At 38.8% G+C, this 23,308-nt stretch overlaps 1 protein-coding gene across 1 annotated transcript in view; it reads right to left on the reverse strand.

Moving 5' to 3' along the window:
* fkbp7 (FKBP prolyl isomerase 7) overlaps positions 1-22,892 on the reverse strand; it is a 39,286-nt gene extending 16,394 nt beyond the window's left edge. Inside the window, exon 1 of the mRNA XM_062457454.1 lies at positions 22,634-22,892. Coding sequence (XP_062313438.1) covers positions 22,634-22,842 — 209 coding nt within the window. The 5' untranslated portion in view covers positions 22,843-22,892. The remainder of the gene's footprint in view (positions 1-22,633) is intronic.
* Between the last annotated feature and the right edge of the window lie 416 nt (positions 22,893-23,308).

Consider the following 23,308-nt stretch of genomic DNA (forward strand, 5'->3'; position numbering starts at 1 on the left):
CAATTTGAATCGGCACTAAGGGACTCAAGAAAAAAACTAACGCAGACATAAGAACTTGACTGATTCAGTGGGCGCGGGCTGATGGTTTGCTAGTTACAGTGCCTTGCGAAAGTATTCAGCCCCCTTGAATTTTTCAACCTTTTGCCACATTTCAGGCTTCAAACATAAATATATAAAAATTTAATTTTTTGTGAAAAATCAACAAGTGGGACACAATCATGAAGTGGAACGAACTTTATTGGATATTTCAAACTTTTTTAACAAATAAAAAACTGAAGAATTGGGCGTGCAAAAATTTTCGGCCCCCTTAACTTAATACTTTGTAGCGCCACCTTTTGCTGCGATTACAGCTGTAAGTCGCTTGGGGTATGTCTCTATCAGTTGTGCACATCGAGAGACTGAAATTTTTGCCCATTCCTCCTTGCAAAACAGCTCGAGCTCAGTGAGGTTGGATGGAGAGCGTTTGTGAACAGCAGTTTTCAGTTCTTTCCACAGATTCTCGATTGGATTCAGGTCTGGACTTTGACTTGGCCATTCTAACACCTGGATATGTTTATTTGTGAACCATTCCATTGTAGATTTTGCTTTATGTTTTGGATCATTGTCTTGTTGGAAGACAAATCTCCGTCCCAGTCTCAGGTCTTTTGCAGACTCCATCAGGTTTTCTTCCAGAATGGTCCTGTATTTGGCTCCATCTATCTTCCCATCAATTTTAACCATCTTCCCTGTCCCTGCTGAAGAAAAGCAGGCCCAAACCATGAAGCTGCCACCACCATGTTTGACAGTGGGGATGGTGTGTTCAGGGTGATGAGCTGTGTTGCTTTTACGCCAAACATAACGTTTTGCATTGTTGCCAAAAAGTTCCGATTTTGGATTCATCTGACCAGAGCACCTTCTTCCACATGTTTGGTGTGTCTCCCAGGTGGCTTGTGGCAAACTTTAAACAACACTTTTTATGGATATCTTTAAGAAATGGCTTTCTTCTTGCCACTCTTCCATAAAGGCCAGATTTGTGCAGTATACGACTGATTGTTGTCCTATGGACAGAGTCTCCCACCTCAGCTGTAGATCTCTGCAGTTCATCCAGAGTGATCATGGGCCTCTTGGCTGCATCTCTGATCAGTCTTCTCCTTGTATGAGCTGAAAGTTTAGAGGGACGGCCGGGTCTTGGTAGATTTGCAGTGGTCTGATACTCCTTCCATTTCAATATTATCGCTTGCACGGTGCTCCTTGGGATGTTTAAAGCTTGGGAAATCTTTTTGTATCCAAATCCGGCTTTAAACTTACCTGCCTGGTGTGTTCCTTGTTCTTCATGATGCTCTCTGCGCTTTAAACGGACCTCTGACACTATCACAGAGCAGGTGCATTTATACAGAGACTTGATTACACACAGGTGGATTCTATTTATCATCATTAGTCATTTAGGTCAACATTGGATCATTCAGAGATCCTCACTGAACTTCTGGAGTGTTTGCTGCACTGAAAGTAAAGGGGCTGAATACTTTTTCACGCCAAATTTTTCAGTTTTTGATTTGTAAAAAAGTTTGAAATATCCAATAAATTTCGTTCCACTTCATGATTGTGTCCCACTTGTTGTTGATCTTTCATAAAAAATTACATTTTTATATCTTTATGTTTGAAGCCTGAAATGTGGCAAAAGGTCGAAAAATTCAAGGGGGCCGAATACTTTCGCAAGGCACTGTAAATTGCACACTCGGATCATCACCTGTCAGCTGTCCTTCGCATATCCACCTCAGACATTCAGCCAGATTTCGATGCACTTGTTCAAGCCCACTGGATTCCTCTCACATAACAAAATGAACTGCAAAAAAGTATTGCTTTTTGTATAAAGTTGATCAATTGCATATCTTTAACATACTGCAAAACAACTTTTCAGTGTTGGTGAAGATTAACTAGTTACAAATAAAATGAAACACTGATGTAATAATTATTTTAGTTTTTACTGTTACTTCGATAGTCTTTTCCTAGTTGACCAACATGTAAAATATTTATATAAATATTTACAGAATATCCTTATTCTTCTGATAACCAGTAGCAGCTAATCAAAATATATACTTTACTGCTTTTTACAATGGGGGAAAGTGAATAGTGAGCAGAATTAAGTTCAAGTTATCGTTGATGCGGCCCTCCAACACATTTCAGGTTTCTCATGTGGCACCTTGTCAAAATTAATTGCCCACCCCTGAGTTACGGAGCTGGGCCATGGAGCTAACCCATGGAGCTAGGATGTTGATGCTAGGGAGAGTGTGGCAAGCTGGTTTAGCCAAGGCCAAAGGGCAAGAAAGCCAAATTACAGGTGTTGGCCATCTGAAGGGCATGCGACAGCAAGGGGGGACCCGCTATAAGACTTTGAGCCATGAAATGTTAGGTCTCAGTTCAGGGAAGCACTTTTAAACAGTAGCACTTTCTATTTTAAAATGTTTTATTTTGCTTGCAATGTTTTAGTTTGGCAGCTCAGCGAAGCACTTAAAATATTTTTATATACAGTTTAATTGTGCGTCAAATAAAACCAATATTTACCTACACCTTATTCTTGTTTAAGGTCATTTACATAATATATATGAATGTATATGGAGCGTGATAAAAAGGTGACCTTGAAATTGTGGCGACGCAAGAAAAAATGTGGGTGCACCTAAATTTTGTGCTGGTGCACCTAAATAAAAAAGTTAGGCGCACCAGTGCAACCAAGGGAAAAAGTTAGTCTGGAGCCCTGTTGTCTATAACGTAGGTCAAACAGGATCGACTTAGGTGGGTAACATTAGCACTAGCTACAGCTTACCAAACAAACTATCGTGATTCAACTCAGCTTCAGTTACCTCTAGCTATCTTGCTGAAAAATAGATCTGGACAAACATGCATCTTGAATTGTAGATTAACATGACAACACAGGTTATTTATTTCAATGAAACACAGTCAGGAACAAGAAATAACGTTAGCCCCATTGCCAATAAACTAAATCATCACACATTCTACCGATGCTAGATACAGGCAGGATACGTTAGCATTGCTAATAACTGTTAACGACAACATCATACAGCTTGCGGTTGTGAAGAACCTAAGGTCGGAACAGCACCTATTTTCAGCAACAGCTTCATAGCAAATCCTGAATTTAAATTGTCCCCAGTTTTCGAAAGTGTCCTCGGTGAAATGGTTCGAGCAAATTAATACTTTAGTGTCATAGGCTACTTAATAGGGATATTCCCATAGATAAACATCAGCCATGCCTGTCTAGTGTCTTGTTCTTTGGGAAGATAGTGAAAAGTGTCAGGACTCCCGGTACAGCCTGGAACACTGCATTTACGGCGCTCCATTTTCAATATCTTGAAAACTTATGAACTTTCTTATTTGTAATTCCTGTGGAAGTACCGAGCAGCGCGCAGTTAGCTAAAAAAGTGTTGGAGATCTACGCGACCTCCGTTTATGTTCCTGGACCAGAAAACCAGAGGGCGGGTAAATGTAAATTTTGGGGCATGACAAAGTTGATGTTTTCCCTACTTATAGTGCTCTCTGACTACCCCTGAGTAGTCAGAGAGGGGCATTGTTACTGACATGTAATGACTGTAGATGCCGCTTGTTGCACAGAGCAATGGCACGGTCGGAAAATGAACATGCCTTCTCGTTGATCTGTCATTTATTTCTGTGTTGTTAGTCAGTGATTATTTAATTAAAGCGTTTGTTGTCTAGCCCTTCAATCATTCAGCAAAATGTAATTTATTGGCTAAAGAATGTCAAACACATTGCGGGTTAGACTGCAGAGGCCTGTTCCATAAAGCGAGTTTACCGAATAAACCCGGCTTATGTCAGTTAGTCAGACTCATTTCTAGTTCATTCGGTTCCATAAAGCCAGCTCAAAGTAGTTAGAACTCAGTTACTATGGCAACTTCTACTTCGAAACTAGCCTGTCGGGCTTAGCCTGTGTTGTTGCTTAACCAGACGTTACTGTAACACTGACCCAGCAGGAGTTCAATATGTAGGCTACATTTATAGAAAATCTACTTAAATACATAGGCTACAACATTTAGCCTAATGCATTAAACATATGGCTATAGGTACTTTGTGATTTAAAATGTTTAGGCATCAGGCATATAGGCCTATATCTCAATCTAAATTATCCCAGTATAATTTTCATTGCTACATTATTGTTAACAGTAGCCTACAATTGCAAAACAAACCTAAAGGCCGAATTATACCAGCCTAGCTCTGCCCTCCTATGTACTTCTGCTCAATTTAGATTTTGCTTCTGTACTAGGTCTGGGAATTCGGCACATAAGTCGGTTTTCTCAAAAAAGGTTTTTGTAGGGCCAATCAGCGAACGGAGGGAGTGGCTGAGAATGATGACGTTGTGTGCTAGTTTGAGTTGTAGTTCAGTAATGGCAGCGGAGAAAGATGCGAGCTAAGCCATTCATTCGGTCCGTTGTGGCAACGCTGCCGAATATCCAAAAGTTAAAGACGGAGCAAAAACAATCTGCGGTAAGTTTTTTGGGTGGCCATGATGTTGTGGCCCTCCTCCCCACGGGGTTCGGGAAAAGTTTGATTTTCCAGCTACGACAGCTAGCTCCGTTACAGTAGTGGTGAAGGAGTTGGCTAAGGCGAACGCTAGCGATTGGTTATGGCAGATCAGAGTGGCTCTGGGCAGATCCAATAGTTTTAAACTTCAACAGAGTACCCGCCTTCAAGGAAGTTAACGCTTGTCAATGGAGCGATCCCAGACCCTCTGTACAAATTAAATGTACTAGGGTCTGGTTAGGACCAGGCTAGAATTATACTACTCTGACTCCGTTATGGACAGACAGATGGACGGAGTTGGACGGATTCGTTGAATTTATAGTACTCCGAAGTCTGTGGGTGCTGAAAACAATTTACCGCCAGAAGAGTAGGTGGCGCTGCACTGCGATGCTAGCTAAGGTTATCGAAAAGTCGAAGCAAATGTACAAATTAGCCGTTTCATCAATAAAATAAGCACATTTTCAGCAACTACACTGCCCATTTCTCGTCACATTTGAATTCAGATGCTGATTTACATGTACTGTTTAGCTGAAATATGAATTGTAAAAACTTACAGCAATGGCGGTCAAAGAATTCTGTTAGTCTTGTTGGTCACAGCAACCACGGCAACCCTCGCCCCTGACGCAAGCGGGGGCGGGGTATCCGTAAAATGACGGACTAGCGGACAGATAGTCAGGAAAATCAGGAGGTGCACGTAGGGCTCTCCAAGGGGCTCGGAGAGGGCGTTACACATCGGAGAGGCCGTTCCCTGTGTCCGTGAAAACGTAGTATATTTCGGACTTAAAGGCCATATGGCAGGTTTATTTTTCCAACGAATTTGCTTGTTGGTAATAAACATTTAAACTGTTATCCATTGTATTTGATGTTGTTGGGTGTCACAAAACTGAATATAATACGAAAAAGTAGCTACTTTTTGCAATGATTCTTCTTTCCCCCACAATGCATTGCATGACGTCACGTTGGGGAGACGACCAACCAAAGCCTGCTTAGAGACCATTGAAATCGATTAGAAATAAACACTAGGCTAGTACCAGAGAATGTCTAATATGGTCTCTGCTAGTACCATCAAAACATGGGACACCTAATCGGAAATGTGTTTACAACGTCGGGGAAAATATTTAATTATGGATGATCTTGGGGGGATTTCTAGGTGGGACTGGCAAGTTAGCCCATAGCTAGCCCATAGCTAGCATGATATCTTTCTAGATCTAGATAAGTTTACCGGTAGTACTAGTCTACTTATCTGAACTACAGCTAATGACATGATTGTCCAGGACAAGTGGATTGTAGGGCAGAGAAATGTACCTGCCCCACTGGACAAGTTTAAACTCAAACAAAATAAAATGCCATGTTACTGTACTTGCACTGGCCAGCTTGCAAATACTGAGGATAGCCTACCGAAGTTGAGTTAGCCAATGTCGTTAGCGATGCTAGCTAACGTTAGTTTGCTAGCTGAATATAACATTTCACTGGGTCTTGCAGCTGTTTGATTGACTGAAATGATATTGAAATTTTATGTTCTACTAGCCATTTGCCTACTTTTGCAAGTCACAGTATTTCCAAGCCCTGATAGTGTAACTGAGAAGACGCAGTAATTCCTCTTTCAAGTAACAAGCCCCCGTTCAAGTGTTGAGCATTAAATTAGCTGCACGGTCTGTAGATATATTGGGACGAAGCTGCAATACAGTACATAACAGAAAGTGTTTCATTCTGCAGAAATTGTGTAAATGTGTAATGTAACAAATATATTTTTTCACCTCAATTGTTATCATTTGTATAATATTACAGCTCATCTTCGTTGGTCAAAGGCACAATCTTTACCTGGACGTGACTTTTGTGCATGGAAAAGTGAAACGTAAATGTAGGGCTACTTGTCCAAAGGACAAGTGCCTCAAAAATGTAATGTCAGGCCCTGAATGATCACTGTCACTAGATATAAAGAAAATGTTGACTTTCACTCAGTGCTATTCACTGACAGTAAAAAAAAAAAATTATATGTGCACTACTGTTCGTAGACTAGCTCCAGAGATCGTTGCTGCATTGCTAAATGATAGCAACTCACCAGGACACTTCACCAACTCTCCACTCATTCTCCTCGGACCATCCATTTAATAGAGCTCCGGGAGTTGACATCACGCAATCCCAGCATGCACCGGTCATCGCCATTTTGGCAGGAAAGTGGAGAGCCAAGTGGATTGCCAGAGTGTACATACATATATACTTACATACATATTATACATAGTTTAATTTGCTGCCTATTTCAATAAACGTTGATCCAACATGGTGGATAGCTGCTGTGCCCCGGGATGCCTGAAGCATCGGGGAAAAGATAAAGGGAGAGCATTTTATAGGATTCCTAAGATCCAGAGAGAAGAACCCCATAATTCCTGACAACCACCCTTACAAAAAATAAGTATATTAAAGTATACTATAAATATACTAAAATATGGATAGTACTTTTAGTTCACTTTTGATATACTTTGAAGAAGTATGCTTTGAAAATAGTTCACATGATATACTTTTAAGAATTATGCTTAGAAACAGAAAATGGTATACACTTCTGGAGTAGGATGTACGTTTTCTATTATTATACAGCAAAAATAGTCAAAACTAGAGAGGGTACAATTTCTGGGGAAATTGTAGGGTGTGCTTGCTTGCGTCGGTTGCACAGGGGTCCGTTTTTTAATGCCATTTTTACAACTGATATTTCTGTATATTTTATATAAAAATGCATACTTATTATTTATAAAGATTACATAGATTTAAAAGCATCTTTTTGTTGCTGTTCATTTACAACTCAAAATACGAGTGAAGTGTAGAATGAAATAGATGTCTTCTCATTTCCCCTGCAAGAGGCAGCCTCATAGCTGAATCAAAACGAATAAATTTGGCAGACCGGTGTAAAAATTGACCTAATCTCTATGACTTAAACGTCCTTTTAAGTTTTTCCCTTCTCGTGATATTTTCAGGCATTTAGCCTACTCATATTGCATTCATTCATTAATAAAGAAGATTATTCTACGACGTTACCGGCAGTAGAAGATGGAATCGCGATTCAAACAGTTACCATCTGCTAACTGAAAATATGCCCCCAAAAACGTAAATAAGCTTGACATTTATTTAGTGGAAAATCGCTCATTCATAAAAAGCTCACTGGTAGCGATCATTGTCAGTAACAACGCAAAATGCGATATAGCCCTGTGTGGAGAAGCTGCCCCGGTAAATGAGAGGCAGTTAGAACCGAAACTGTACTGTACTGTAGCTAGTGGTACGTGCCAGTGGAGCGAGTGGTACGTGACAGTGGCTAGTGGTACGTGCCAGTGGAGCGAGTGGTACGTGACAGTAGCTAGTGGTACATGCCAGTGCCTCCACTGGCACGTCACAGTGGCTAGTGGTACGTGCCAGTGCCTCCACTGGTACGTGACAGTAGCTAGTGGTACATGCCAGTGCCTCTACTGGCACCTAGTGGTACATGCCAGTGGAGCTAGTGGTACGTGACAGTAGCTAGTGGTACATGCCAGTGCCTCCGCTGGTACATGACAGTAGCTAGTGGTACGTGACAGCGCCTCCACTGGTACATGACAGTTACTGTTCTGTTGATAGTGTATGCAAGTGTCTCGTGGCAGTTGCATTGGGTGTCTTGCAGCTTTTGTTTACTGTCTTGTAACTGCCCCGCGGCCATTTTAGAATAGAATTGTTTAAGTATGTGTGGCGGCCTGCGGAAACGCGTGGATGTCGCGGCCGCTCATTGTTGCCTATAAGCCATAAAAGATCGAAAATCGTTTTCTGTCAAAATTGAGATTTTTTATGTTTTGTATCGTTAACACCCTAAACTTCATTGTAATGTACAAAAAGTATATGATTACTTATGAAAAACTATTAATTTCAATGGTTTTTGGACATGTCAGCTAGAAAGATTTTCAAGCCATGTCAAATCAAATGCTTAGTTTGCCTGCTCTTTTGAGTGCTGCAGCAGCCCATAACAACTGATCAATGAAATAACTCGCTGAGAAGTTATTAATGAAGCCTATACTTAAACTGACATTTACATTCACGTCATTACGAACAAAAGGATTTTCTCCCATATCACTTTTTGACACAGGTCGACTTTAAAATGATGTAACTTCAGTTGTGATAAAGATATCTGAGTGATTTAAACAGATTTGTATCCAGGAGAGTTTGTAGTTTCCAATATGTATAATACCCAGAAAGTACATTTGCAATCATAGGGTGTCATTAATTGACAAGGTTCTTCATATGAAAATAATGAACTATTATTAACCTTTTCATGTTCCTGTTAAATTTGCCTGAAAACGCCTAAACAGCATACCCAAAGTAAATTGGAAGCTGTTCTTGAACCATTTGGAGTACATGCATGTAAATGATCTCTTTTGAAAGCTGACACTCTGAAGTTATGTCCCCTGTTGTCAGGACCCCTGTCAGTCCTTCTAGTGTTGAGTAATAGAAGCTTGAACACAAGGAAAGTGAAAATTTCTATTTCCGCCTAGATTTTGTTTTGAAAACAGAGGCCTGAAGAGGCCTAGAGGTGGTAGGTATTATCTGGAAGACTAAATTGGACCACAGGTTGAAGCCTTACCCAATTCAAATCAAAAGTCAAACATAATACCACAATATATTCATATTTGACACATGTTTTTATAAGAGTACATCCAGGAATTTTCTAAAAGGGTCTTTTGGAGACTCCAAAATGACCCTTTGTAACCAAGGTCAAGGTCAAATAAAAAGGTATTATTTTTCATAATTGTTATCTCTGGCCCATCTCTGGTACTTAGAAATATCATATATAATAGCTAAATCCCTAATTAGTAATACTGAAACACAAAAACTGAAGCATGAACACATTGGAGTGCTTTATCTGATTCCAAGGATTGGCGCACAAAGAACACTGATTCTGTCAACCATATTGCGCAATCGACTGTTATTTTGAAGGCTCCACAGACGCATACAAATGAGGTATTGGCATTTTCAGCTAGCTGTCAGCTACAAGGCTAACGAGCTAATTTCAGAGCCAGTCGAAGCCAGTTCGAGAAATTTGTTTAGAACGAGTGTGGGGGGGGGGGGCGGGGGGGGGCAGGACGCACAGACCTAGTTGGCTTTAGAGGGCTGTCAACGGGGCATGGAAGCTCCTATTGGGTCGAACAAGGTGTCAATCAAAAGGGGAGGGTTCAACGGACATTTTGAGACCTTCATTTTGTAAATACTCCGTTGATAAATCGGAGAAAATAACACTTTTATGTGAACAAGTTGTTTCTTCCGTCGGCTAACTTGCATAATGAAACAAAGGATAATGGCTATTCATGAACGTAAAACATTGTATTTGGACGAATTACTTTACATGGTTAGATACTTTGAACCCTTGGGACTTACGCAGATCAAGTTTTGATGGCATGATTTGCACACCTGGACCTATTTGAACAACTTAGGGTGAGTACAACTTTTTTCTTTGGCATTGTTGAAGGAATGTTCACCGGAAAAAGACGTTGACTTTGCTTGCTATTGCGACTTGATCTTGAATTGGTTTATTTCAATGGAAGCACAAGAATCGTAGCTTTCCAACGATGTATAACATGTGTAGCGTCTAAAAAATATATTTTTTAGAATTTAGTGCGTCGTAACTGAGGAAGGGGGAGGCAGCATTTTTGTCTCGCGGGCGAAACAGGAGCGTAAACAGGTTAACAACTATATTTACTCAGAGTATCGAAATGCAAATGTAGGCTACCTATATTGACTTCAGTTATTACAATTAATGATATACGCCACTAGGAGGCGCTGATAACACAACGATGTGCATTAGAGACGAGAGTCTACAACGGTGGCTCATGTGCACGCTTAAATTCAGTTACTCTGAGTAAAATAATTTGTTACTAATTCATTACGTGTGTACAAGTCTGCTTTATATTACAGTCACACAATTACACTATATGCAATATAATGTTTAAATCGACTACTTTGTATGGTGAGCTTGTAGTGAGACATCAAAAGTATGGTTTGGAGTCTGTTAGCACGAACAGTTTATCTTATTTTTTTAAATAAAAGTTTATAGCCTGTTCTCCTATCTAAAATGGCCGCGGGGCAGTTACACGACAGTAAACAAAAGCTGCAAGACACCCAATGCAACTGCCACGACACACTTGCATACCACTATCAACAGAACAGTAACTGTCATGTACCAGTGGAAGCGCTGTCACCTACCACTAGCTACTGTCATCTACCATCGGAGGCACTGGCATGTACCACTAGCTACTGTCACGTACCACTAGCTCCACTGGCACGTACCACTAGGTGCCAGTAGAGGCACTGGCATGTACCACTAGCTACTGTCACGTACCAGTGGAGGCACTGGCACGTACCACGAGCCACTGTCACGTGCCAGTGGAGGCACTGGCATGCACCACTAGCTACTGTCACATACCACTCGCTCCACTGTCACGTACCACTCGCTACAGTACAGTACCAGTTCTAACCGCTACTGCGGTAAATTGTACTACTACAGTACAGTACTAGACTACTGCTGTGTTCGTCTTCGTAGCGATTGCGATTGTGTTGGTTGAATTCGATGTAACGTTCCGTTGTACGTTTTAGGCTGAAATTATTTTCATGAACAGATTGACAAAGTTTAGGCTGTGGCAATGAAGTTCAGGTTAGTAGTCAGATAGTTTCACCTATTGAAAGACTTTTTATTTAAGTAAGGGGAGTGCCGAACATGTTGTCGCCGTTTGACTTCCTAAACAGCTGTGTAGATGTTTTTGTAGTGTGTCTCGTGTAGGCTACAGCGTTGCAGTGAGCAACACTGGTTTGAAACCACAGGTAATGATAATTTCACCAACAAATCGTTTACTTGTAATGTAATGTCATAAATCCTACAACGATAATGTATTTGTGAGTAATGTTCATTTTAACGATTGAAAACAGATGCATCATAGACCACTGTAGTATGTGTTGCCTGGGCAACAGAGGCTAATGTCATGATGCTAATGCTTCAGTGAAATAGTAGACTACTGTTTCCGAAAGTAGATGTGGGCCTACTTCCTTAATATCAGCTAATATTGTACATTACATTTCACAATTGTGTTTCACATCACAAAGTAAAAGGAGTAAATAGTGGCCTCTTTGCTTGTGGCGTTTCTGCAGCTGCCTTGCAGTAAAGCTATAGTTAGCCTAGCTATCCCCCAAGTTAACAGATGCGAAACGAATGTTCTGCTACAGGTTGTCACGCGTGTTTTCGAGACGTTAGTGACGTAGTGACGTTAGTAACGTCAGTGACTGTGGCTAGCAAATTAGCCACCGTTAGCTTCACTTTTCACCACAAAAACTTAACTTGAGCCTAAACCGTGCAACGGAGGGTAAATACAAATACAAGCAACTCAATCGCTACCAATACGAAACTTTTGACACCTAGGTTGTCTATGTAGTCCAAATATTGACTGATCCTTAGGGGGGCAAAAATAATTAATAACTAGAAAAGGCTGTTCCTGCGAAACAGCAGTGAGAATGCCGAAAACCTGAATGGGGATAGCTGACCATGCTAAAAAAGCTGAAAATAGTAAAAATGTTGTAGAAAGTTATAAGCTGAAGCTTCAAAGCACCCGAAAGGTATTTTTGAAAGGGGCAGGAGCTGGACGAAGGCATAAAACTACAGAAAAGAGAAGAACAATGCAAAAAGAGAAATAATTCAGAAGAATTTGAAAATTTAGTAGAAAGTCATTTGCTCAGGTTTCAAAAGGTCTGAAATGTATTTTAGAGAGGACCTGGAGCTAACTGATTAAAATGCTGCTGCAAAAAAAGTTGAACTATTGTGGGTAGTAAATAAGATCATGCTACATCTAACCAGCGGATCATCTTGCAAGTGTGTCAAAGTGGTATTTTTACAGACTGTATTAACACCGTAGGCGTGAATAATGCATGCATCGTGATTGTCGTCCATCTGTAGCCGAAGCTAAGCTAGAGAGAGGATGCAATGGGAGACTTTCTACAGTAAGCCATATCTACTGCTTCAAATTGAAAACGGAGACCATCTTTTGATTAAAGACAAGTTCCTTAACCTCTGTTGTCAATATCGCCAATAAAAAGTAAATACTCTTCAGTTACGAAGCATTTGTTTGTAGCTAGGTAACAAATATTATGTCTGGAAAAACGTAGCTAGCTATGTGACCTGGTTTCGCCGTATGATGACAGTCGTAGTGTCACTAGAATGGCCATAACAAAAGATCATATGTCAAATCTGTCTGATGTTCTACATTGACCACACAATTATATATATATATATATCAACTCTAACATGGCTTGTATCTTGTATCGAAAGTGCTCGAAAATTAGCTCGTCTAATGTAGCTATGGTGGACTGAGAACATATTTGTTAGTCAAAGCAGAGCGAGCGGATGTCGTGGGAGAATTCCTACTGTGTTAGATTTACTGCTTCAAATTGAAAACGGAGAAGATATTTAGAGTAAAGACAATTTACTTAACATCTGTGTTCAATATCGTCAATTAAAAGTAAAAACTTTCCATTTACGAAGCGTTTGTTCGTAGGATTAACGCCAGCTGCAGCAACCCCAGCCCCGGTTTGGCTGTTCGTGACGGTCAGCTCTGACAGTCTTGAGCCTCAATTTTTGCAGATTTCTGTGAAACTTGCTAAAATAAAAACGATCTAGCTAGATTATGTACACTTTAAGCTCAATGTACATACCATGTTTGGCCAATTTGGTCGATTGTGGAAAAGAAGTCTAAACGTTTTTAGTTATGGAGAGCCATCGCGCTAGCTCGATTATGAGAGAGAATAACAGAAATGTAGCTAGAATCCACACCTCAAACAAGTTAGCCTAGACGCAAAACTATACGTCCAATCCAAAAAATAAGGATATTTTCCGAGACCCAAACTCTGCCGAAACCATAGATATCCTTTAGATGACTGTGCGGTCATAAATACAACTCTTGGCAGTTTCGAAAACGTGTACCCAATTCTGCTTTCATGGTGCGTGTCTGTTTGGTTGCCACGGTGATGGCGCAGCTGTGATAGCTAACGAGCTAGGCAGAGAGAAAAACAAACATTTACCTAGCATCCACACCTCAAACAAGTTGACCTAGACGCAAAACTACACGTCCAATCAATAAAATATTTTCTGAGACCCAAGACTCTGCCGAAACTAGAGATGTCCTTTATATGTCTGTGCGGTCAGAAATGTGTCTACCGGCAGTTTCGAAATCGTCTTCCTTCTTGCTTTCTCTGACGGATTTTACACACCTCTCCATTGAAGTTAGTGAGAGAATTTGAAAGGCTGCTCTCGCTTCAAGGCTCATAGCTGAAAATCTGTAAGTGTGAGCTCTTTAATAGTTACATTGGCTGAAAGAGGAACATTTTTCCTACATTTTAAGGTATAACTTGTTTCTGTAAGTTAAACTATATGAACGTTAGATGAATTTGTTTGACAATTTAGTTGAATATCAGAAAAAGGACTTTTCATAAAAATCAAGAAGGAGCAAACATTTTAATGTATTTCAAACTGTCATAATTCAAAATTGGCTGAATGTCTTGTGAACATTTTAAAGGTTGAATGGTGTCTCTAGCTGAAAGTATGCTGAAGTAGTTACGTTTGAAAGAGGAGGAAGCTTTTTAATGATTTGAAAGGATTTACCATTACTTTTAATGGGAGAATAATTTGCACAAAAACCTTAATGTCTTAAAAAGTATAAAAGTGAGAAATACCAAAAGTCATAGCCAACATCTCCTGAAGGAGCTGAACGTTTTGATACAAAAATTGTAGGAATCGGTGAAAGTATGCAGGACTAGTTAAAGGCCAAAAAACCAGCGGAAGAACTAAGAAGTTGAAAAACAATAGTGAGAATGCTGAATAGCATTCTCACAATAATAAATATATATGTGAGAGAACAAAGGTTGTGCCCTTGCCGAAGGCAAAGCACACCCAATAATTTTAAAGTACATTACAGGTTACATTTTTTAGATCCATCTCATTCTAATTATTCATGTCTAGGAAAATCTATTATGCATTGCACATTGAATCTTTTTTGGTACTGAAGCTTTAACCTTAATTACTGCCAAAACATTTTGAAGCCCTATAATATAAACGGAATGGGTAGTTTTCCGTTTTTTGTTTTCCTATTTCTAAATGGTAGTCGGGAAACAGCTATTTCAAAACGAAAATCCATTGGCCGCAAAGTACACGGACCTCATTGGCTGGTCAATTCCCATGATGCAAGGCGGTAAATAGTGTTAAAATTTGCCGTTTGTTCGAAATACAAATGTAACTTCATGAATTTCGTTTTTTAAATGTGTCTGCTTAGAATGTAGTGTTTTGTTGCGTGGTAATTGTCATTGTTGTGCTGGTTTACCATTGTAACCATGAGTTAAATGACTGTTACGTTTCATAAGAGCTGTATTATTATAAAGTTAGTGCGTCTGATAAATGACTAAATGTAGTGCATACACAGTTAATTGCTTCTTTCAGCTAAGAATCTGCAGTGTCACTTGGCGAGGGCTTCTTCTCGCGAAATGACGCAAGATTAGCGGCGTTTGAGGGTCCCCTAAACATTTAAATATATTAGTAAATCATAGTAAATTGACACTTATTAAGTTTACTTCTTGAAGTTACATTAATTGAAAGTGCACTTGAAAGTATTGCAAAGTATACTTTGAGGTACTTTAGTAAGTATACTTCATGAACTGAAAGTGTACTACACAGGTTATAGAGTATTCCAAGGTATACTTTTAAGTACTTTAGGAAGTATACTTCATTAACTGAAAGTGCACTACACAGGTTACTTTAGAGTATTCCAAAGTATACTTTGAAGTACTTTAGGAAGTATACTTTATGAACTGAAAGTGCACTACACAGGCTACTTTACAGTATTCAAAAGTAAACCTCAAATACACTATAAGTGTACTCTAAAGTGTACATTATAGTGCATTATATCACACTGTAAAGTGTGATATAATGTACGTTAGCAAACGTTAGTAGCTAACCGTTGACGAACGTTACAGACTAGCTAATGCTAGCTAGCAATACAAGTTATAAAACTGACTGCATTAACGTTACACATAGCAATTTGTAGCCGGTAGACTTCAAAGCTGAATATTCATCACTAATCCAGCTGATTGCGTCCATTTATATCCCTCCAGGCTTTTGTAGGCTTTCAAAGACTCTCCAGAGTAGGACGAATTAAAGTTGATAGAGAGTTGTAAATATCTGGATACAGAAGGTAAGGGAAGCCTTCCGTTTCACTCGTAAAGGTCGTAAAAATAACTCCGGGAGAATTATATGAATCACTAATGTTTAATCGATCAAGTTTTGCTTTATAGCTGCCTATGTCTTTTGAATTAAAGTGCGCAGTGAACTCGGACAGGTTGAAATCCGTGCTGGCGCCGTTCATTTTAGCCACTACTTTCCTGCCAAAATGGCGACGTAAACAGTAAAGTCACGTGACGTCCGGAGCTCTATTGGCTTTGACGGCCATCAGGTCTCGGCAATTCCTCATTTGCCCTCTCATGTCTACTTGGTTTGAAATTATACGGCTGCGGGCCATCATACACATCAGTGGTTTTTGCTACCTCTTCATCCCAGTCAGTCGCCATAGCTCTAGTACTAGGCTGAGACTTCTCTCCTCCACGACTCCCCAAACGTGACATCATCGCCGATTTGCGCTAATATGCTAATGCTAACACCAAAAACAACAAAAACTGGTCTTTAACACCCTTTGGAGACACCATTTGGAGATATTTTAAATGATATACATATCTTGAGTGCTTCATGTACCCATTAATCAACAGTAGTGTTTAACCTGCTATATGGCCTTTACATCCATACGTCTATCTTACATTTTCCCGACACAAAAACCATGTTAAAAAGTTAGGCTACTGGATAGGTATTGATTAAAACAATGTCATAGCTTGACAACTTAAATCTGACTTGAATTAGTAGGATTTCGTGAGCTGAAATTGGCCTTTATGGAACCGCTTTAGCCCCGCTTGACTTGTTAAGCTAATTCAAGTCAGGTTTGGGACTTTAAGTCCAGCTTTTTTGAGCGGCCTTATGGAACAGGCCTCAGGTAAGATGTCGTTGTTGCCTGAGTGTAACCCATGTGGGGCCCACATAAACATGTTGGCTTGGATAATCCATGCAATGAACATTTGAAAATGAAAGAGACTGCGTTAATTACATTTGATATGAAATGATGATATTTTTTTGTCATTGTGGATCATAAAACAAAATTATTTGCGCCTCCTCTCAATAAGATCCTAATAATAAATGATTATTCAATTATAATAGTCAATTATTAAAGAATAGTGACTGAGTTTGTTATTCGGGTTGCCATCAGGTATATGGAACGCCGTGTTAGTCAAAATTAAATAAATAAATAGGTTAATAAATACATAAATAAGTAAATATGGCGATGAAATAAACCCTGAAATTAAAAAAAGATGGCAATAAATAAAGCATAATATAATTATATAGCTGAATCCATTTACCTACATCAATGCAGTGATTGTCTGCTTTGAAGAAGTAGCGACGTAGCGGTGGCAGTGACTGTCTTCTTTAGGCGTAGCAACGTTTGCTAGCTTTGTTAGCTAACATTACCTGGCACTAATCACCCCCATACTACCTGTAGTTACATCTTGCACACGAACACGGTGCTCGATAAGTCTCAAACTATTTAAGGCTTAGTGATCAATGTGTCTATGTTCTTATCCGCCAAAGTACCTCTACAAACTCTTCAATGTGTGCCAAAATGATATCCCCTGACAAGCCATGCTGATCAATTTGATCTACTAAGGCCAGCATGCCATCTCTAACACTATGGCTGAATCCCAATACTCCCCCTTACCCCTACCCCTTACCCCTAGCCCTTAGTTTACCCCCAGTCCTTGGCCCTCGAAACTGAGGGGTAAGGGCTACATCTCCCTAAGAAATGGGACGCCACTTGGTTACGGGTACGTCATCTAGCACGTATCGATATCTCCAACATTAGCAATACAAGTAACATTAGCGTAGCAAACTACTAGTGTCTACTAGTGTTCTGGCTCCGCTGAAAAGAAAAAGAAAATATAACCGAGATATTGCTGCAAATTGTCCGTCTCAGCGTCTCATTGTTGCTGTCCTGCACCCGGGTGGGGAACGTACTCGGTGACGGAGATAGCGAATCGTCACAATATGTACAGGACTGTGTATAGCACAAAACAAGACTGTCATAATTTTTTTATCAATTAATTAAGCCGAAAATATTACATTTATCGGACTCTGCATGATCTGGCCGCCATTGTTGCCGGACGCGCAGTATTCACATAGCCCTAGGTTTCAAGTAAGCTCCCGATCTTACTTGGTTTTAAGGGGTGTATACCCCTTCGTCTTAGCCCTACCCCTAGCTCAAAAAGAGTATTGGGACACCACTAGCTCTCACGTGAACGCACGTGAACGAGGGCTAGGGGTAAGGGGGAGTATTGGGATTCAGTCTGTCTTCCATCATCTCTCCAATCCAAGTGTCCCTACCTGCCTTCGATCTTGTGCAGCTGCTTTGGTCTGAAGATAACCACGCCCCTCGTTTGCATGTTGGATTGGAAATAAATACAGCACAGAAATAAATGTGGCGTTACGAAATAAAAGTCTCAAAAAGTAAATAAACGTGGCATTAGGAAATAAAAGTCCTATGAAATAAATAAATGCTATAAATTATATGATGCTATATTTATATATTTATTGCCATCTTTTTTTTTTTTCTGGGTTTATTTCATAGCCATATTTATTTATGTATTTATTTACCTATCTATTTATTTATTTAATGTTTACTAACACGTACTCTGAATATTTGAAATCAGCTAAAAATAATTACAAAAAAACATTATGTGCCCAATACGTTCAAACGTCTGCATATGTACAAGCAAAATTGGGACAACATTCAATGCCCTACTTAATTCGGTAAAGGCAAGAACCAGGGATCTCAAGTTTTATCAAAAGTTTGTCGTGACATTACCATACGTTTATCGATAACAAGTTATCCCTTACTTCTGAGAAATACAAGGTGTTGCGTGAGAAATGGACCGAGGTGAAGTTAGTTTCATATTTGACATTCGACATTCGTCTCACATTCGGAAAACGCTACTTTGCAGCGTCAAGTTAGGGACCGGGTGAAAATTACCCATACCATTTTGAAAAATTATGACTTTTATAATGATTTTATGACTATAAAACCTCAAACAAACAGCAGAGTATTCCAACAATGTCTGGTATACTTCCACAGCCTTTAATTATTTTTCAATAATGTTTTTAAAAGAATGATAGAAAATCGCTAATCTCTGAAAATAGCATGAAATCCTTGCTAATCTCAATATCTTTTTCAAACTGGTGTCAAAAAATCTCAAATATACACCAGATTATTCTAATAATGTCTGGCCTACTTCCACACCCTTTACTTTTTCAATAAAACTTTTTTTTAAATGATAGAAAATCGCTAATCTCTGAAAATAGCATGAAATCCTTGCTAATCTCAATATCTTTTTCAAATTTGTTTCAAAAATCTCAAATATACACCAGATTATTCTAATAATGTCTGGCCTACTTCCACACCCTTTACTTTTTCAATAAAACTTTTTAAAAAATGATAGAAAATCGCTAATCTCTGAAAACAGCATGAAATCCTTGCTAATCTCAATATCTTTTTCAAATTTGTTTCAAAAATCTCAAATATACACCAGATTATTCTAATAATGTCTGGCCTACTTCCACACCCTTTACTTTTTCAATAAAACTTTTTAAAAAATGATAGAAAATCGCTAATCTATGAAAATAGCATGAAATCCTCGCTAATAGAAGACGAGTAATCATTTCATACAAGAAGACAGGATCACATCCACCACAACGGTTCCATTGACAGTCTCAGCTGTCAAGTCTTAGGTAAAACACTTTATATGTAAGGAATATTTTGAATCCAGTCAATACTGAGAGAGAGAGAGAGAGAGGTATGTGTAAGATTACTCTGATGTAACCCCTCGACACACCCCATCACATGGAGTGTCTGCCTGTCAGAAAAATTGAAGATGTAACTTTTTTATTCTGTATAAAATGATACTGTGTTCAGCATTCCTTGTGTGCAAAGAGAGGCCTACCCCCAAATCTGAACTCTGGGTACACACACAAGACCCTTATCTTTGGGCTGAGGACTAAGGGGGGGTTTGTTTGTTTTAAAAAGATACTGTTTGACAAGGGCTAGATGGAGACGCAAACTCTGGTGACCATTTGCTTGACACCTATATGGTTGAGTTTTTACGACACCAGAACCAGAGATTCAACTAGGGTTGATGACGCAAACACACACACGCGCGCACCAGGTCTATGCAAGGGAGCCAATGAAAGAAGAGTGTGGAAGAAATTGTCAAGGGAGTCAAGTGGCTGAGCGGTTAGGGAATCGGGCTAGTAATCAGAATGTTGCTGGTTCGATTCCCGGCCGTGCCAAATGACGTTGTGTCCTTGGGCAAGGCACTTCACCCTACTGGCCTTGGGGAGAATGTCCCTGTACTTACTGTAAGTCACTCTGGATAAGAGCGTCTGCTAAATGACTAAATGTATGTCTCCACTGGAACTGCATGACTATCAGTTTAGTCTAGAAATGTGTAACTACAAAGCAACCAGATGATTGGAGAGTCTCTACATACTTTAAAAACAATAAAAACCAGGCTAAACATACAGTGATAATGGCAACATATCTCCCTCTGGCATGAAGGTCAGACTACAGTATTACAAATTGCATAGCTTGTAATGAGAAAGTATAACTAGTCTTTTGAAATTGGATGATGTTAATCCCATAGTAATGAACAGTTTTGCTATATCTTAAACACAGTTTTTATTCAGTGAATAGTGTTTGGAATAATCCTTTGACGTCTGAATGAAAAACAATTGCTACTCTCATTAATACTCTTCTACTTGACATTATATAGATTGCATGCTCTGAATGCATGAGGTGGTATCATGCAGAGTGCTTGGACATGACCCACAGAGAGTTCAACGCCGCCAGAACAGAAACAGACTGGAAATGCCTTGCCTGCAACAGACGGAGTGCCTGAAAATGTCCTGCACTAAAAATAATGTCTGTTTTAATAAATGACTAATACCACAGTAATAAAGATTAGAGTTATGATGTTTAGCGTGGATTTCATGCTATTTTCAGAGATTAGCGATTTTCTATCATTTTTTAAAAAGTTTTATTGAAAAAGTAAAGGGTGTGGAAGTAGGCCAGACATTATTAGAATAATCTGGTGTATATTTGAAATTTCTTGAAACAAATTTGAAAAAGATATTGAGATTAGCAAGGATTTCATGCTATTTTCAGAGATTAGCGATTTTCTATCATTTAAAAAAAAGTTTTATTGAAAAGGTAAAGGGTGTGGAAGTAGGCCAGACATTATTAGAATAATCTGGTGTATATTTGAGATTTTTTGATACAAATTTGAAAAAGATATTGAGATTAGCGATGATTTCATGCTATTTTCAGAGATTAGCGATTTTCTATCATTTTTTGAAAAGTTTTATTGAAAAAGTAAAGGGTGTGGAAGTAGGCCAGACATTATTAGAATAATCTGGTGTATATTTGAAATTTCTTGAAACAAATTTGAAAAAGATATTGAGATTAGCGAGGATTTCATGCTATTTTCATAGATTAGCGATTTTCTATCATTTTTTTTAAAGTTTTATTGAAAAAGTAAAGGGTGTGGAAGTAGGCCAGACATTATTAGAATAATCTGGTGTATATTTGAGATTTTTTGACACAAGTTTGAAAAAGATATTGAGATTAGCGAGGATTTCATGCTATTTTCAGAGATTAGCGATTTTCGATCATTCTTTTAAAACCATTATTGAAAAAGTAAAGGGTGTGGAAGTAGGCCAGACATTATTAGAATAATCTGGTGTATATTTGAGATTTTTTGACACAAGTTTGAAAAAGATATTGAGATTAGCGAGGATTTCATGCTATTTTCAGAGATTAGCGATTTTCTATCATTTAACCCTCGTGCTGCCTTCGGGTCACATGACCCAAAGGTTCATAACGAACCATCGTTGTGTTTACCCAATTTTACCCAATACAAAAACAAATAAAAATAATTTTCTTTTAACCTTCGCAATGTGGGGGGTCTGAGACAGCCCAATGGTTAAAAGAAAATGCGTCACTTTGTTTTTGTATGCGGTAAAGTTGTCGCAATACGACGGTGGGTCACAATGACTGATGGGTCAGAATGACCCGAAGATAACACAAGGGTTAAAAAAAAGTTTTATTGAAAAAGTAAAGGGTGTGGAAGTAGGCCAGACATTATTAGAATAATCTGGTGTATATTTGAGATTTTTTTATACAAATTTGAAAAAGATATTGAGATTAGCAAGGATTTCATGCTATTTTCAGAGATTAGCGATTTTCTATCATTCTTTTAAAAACATTATTGAAAAAGTAAAGGGTGTGGAAGTAGGCCAGACATTATTAGAATAATCTGGTGTATATTTGAGATTTTTTTATACAAATTTGAAAAAGATATTGAGATTAGCAAGGATTTCATGCTATTTTCAGAGATTAGCGATTTTATATCATTCTTTTAAAAACATTATTGAAAAATTAAAGGCTGTGGAAGTATACCAGACATTGTTGGAATACTCTGCTGTTTGTTTGAGGTTTTATAGTCATAAAATCATTATAAAAGTCATAATTTTTCAAAATTGTACGGGTAATTTTCACCCGGTCCCTAACTCGACGCTGCAAAGTAGCGTTTTCCGAATGTGAGACGAATGTCGAATGTCGAATATGAAACTATCTTCACCTCGCTGAGAAATGGTTGAAATGCGTGAGTATCACGGCGAATGTATGAGACTTGACAGCCCTGGCAATAACCTTTCTACATTATTTTACCGCTCCATTAACGATATGAAACACCGTGAGGGCTTGGAAGTAACAAATGTTATAGGATTTGAAACTTTCGTCTGTAATATTTGATAGTGGTGACATTTCATGTCATGGATAATGTCCATGACATGAACCCATACACAACCAATACCTTTATACTTAAAAACTGATGATTTAGTCTTTCTTGTGTTAAATACCTGCAGTAGAACTGAGATCCGTCTTTTGCAAGGTATCCATCATAGTGTGCGTTTAGAAGTTTTCCCTTTGTGCTTCTCTCTGTGCAGATCTCAGGTTTGAATAAAACCTCTATTTTCACATCACCGTTTGATGTATTAGAAAAAACAAAATGAGCGAGGACATACATTTGTAGAAAATACCGTTGAAAAATAAACGATGTCTTCATCATGCTAGTATAGCTGTGTTCGTGGCAAGTCAAGGAGGGTCTGGAAAATGTCCTTACTGCCAGAGGCAATGTTTTTCGGATTTTCAAAATAAAAGTAAATCCAACTTGAGCCAAGGTTAATGGCTCAAGTTGATTTGAATTAAACTCACGTGTACGTGAGTTTAATTCCTTATCCCATCAAAACGGAACAAGCAGGAATAATAAAAATGTTTGTGAATCCGTTTTTTTTCAAAAACGGAAAAACGGATATTGACTTGTTATTTTGTTATCTCGTCTTTTAGACATAAACCGTAAAACGACTTGATATTTCGATTTTTCTCACGTGGGTGGAGCTAAACGTGAAAGGCCTGTCATTGGCCAAATGATTAGTCAGCACTACCTGTTCTTTCAAAGTAGAAGTTTCCCCTTTAACTTGATCAATACACAACCCCAATTCCCCAAAAGTTGGGACGTTGTGAAAAAATTAATA

The sequence above is a fragment of the Osmerus eperlanus genome, chromosome 3, assembly GCF_963692335.1.
Source record: "Osmerus eperlanus chromosome 3, fOsmEpe2.1, whole genome shotgun sequence".
Lineage (NCBI taxonomy): Eukaryota > Metazoa > Chordata > Actinopteri > Osmeriformes > Osmeridae > Osmerus > Osmerus eperlanus.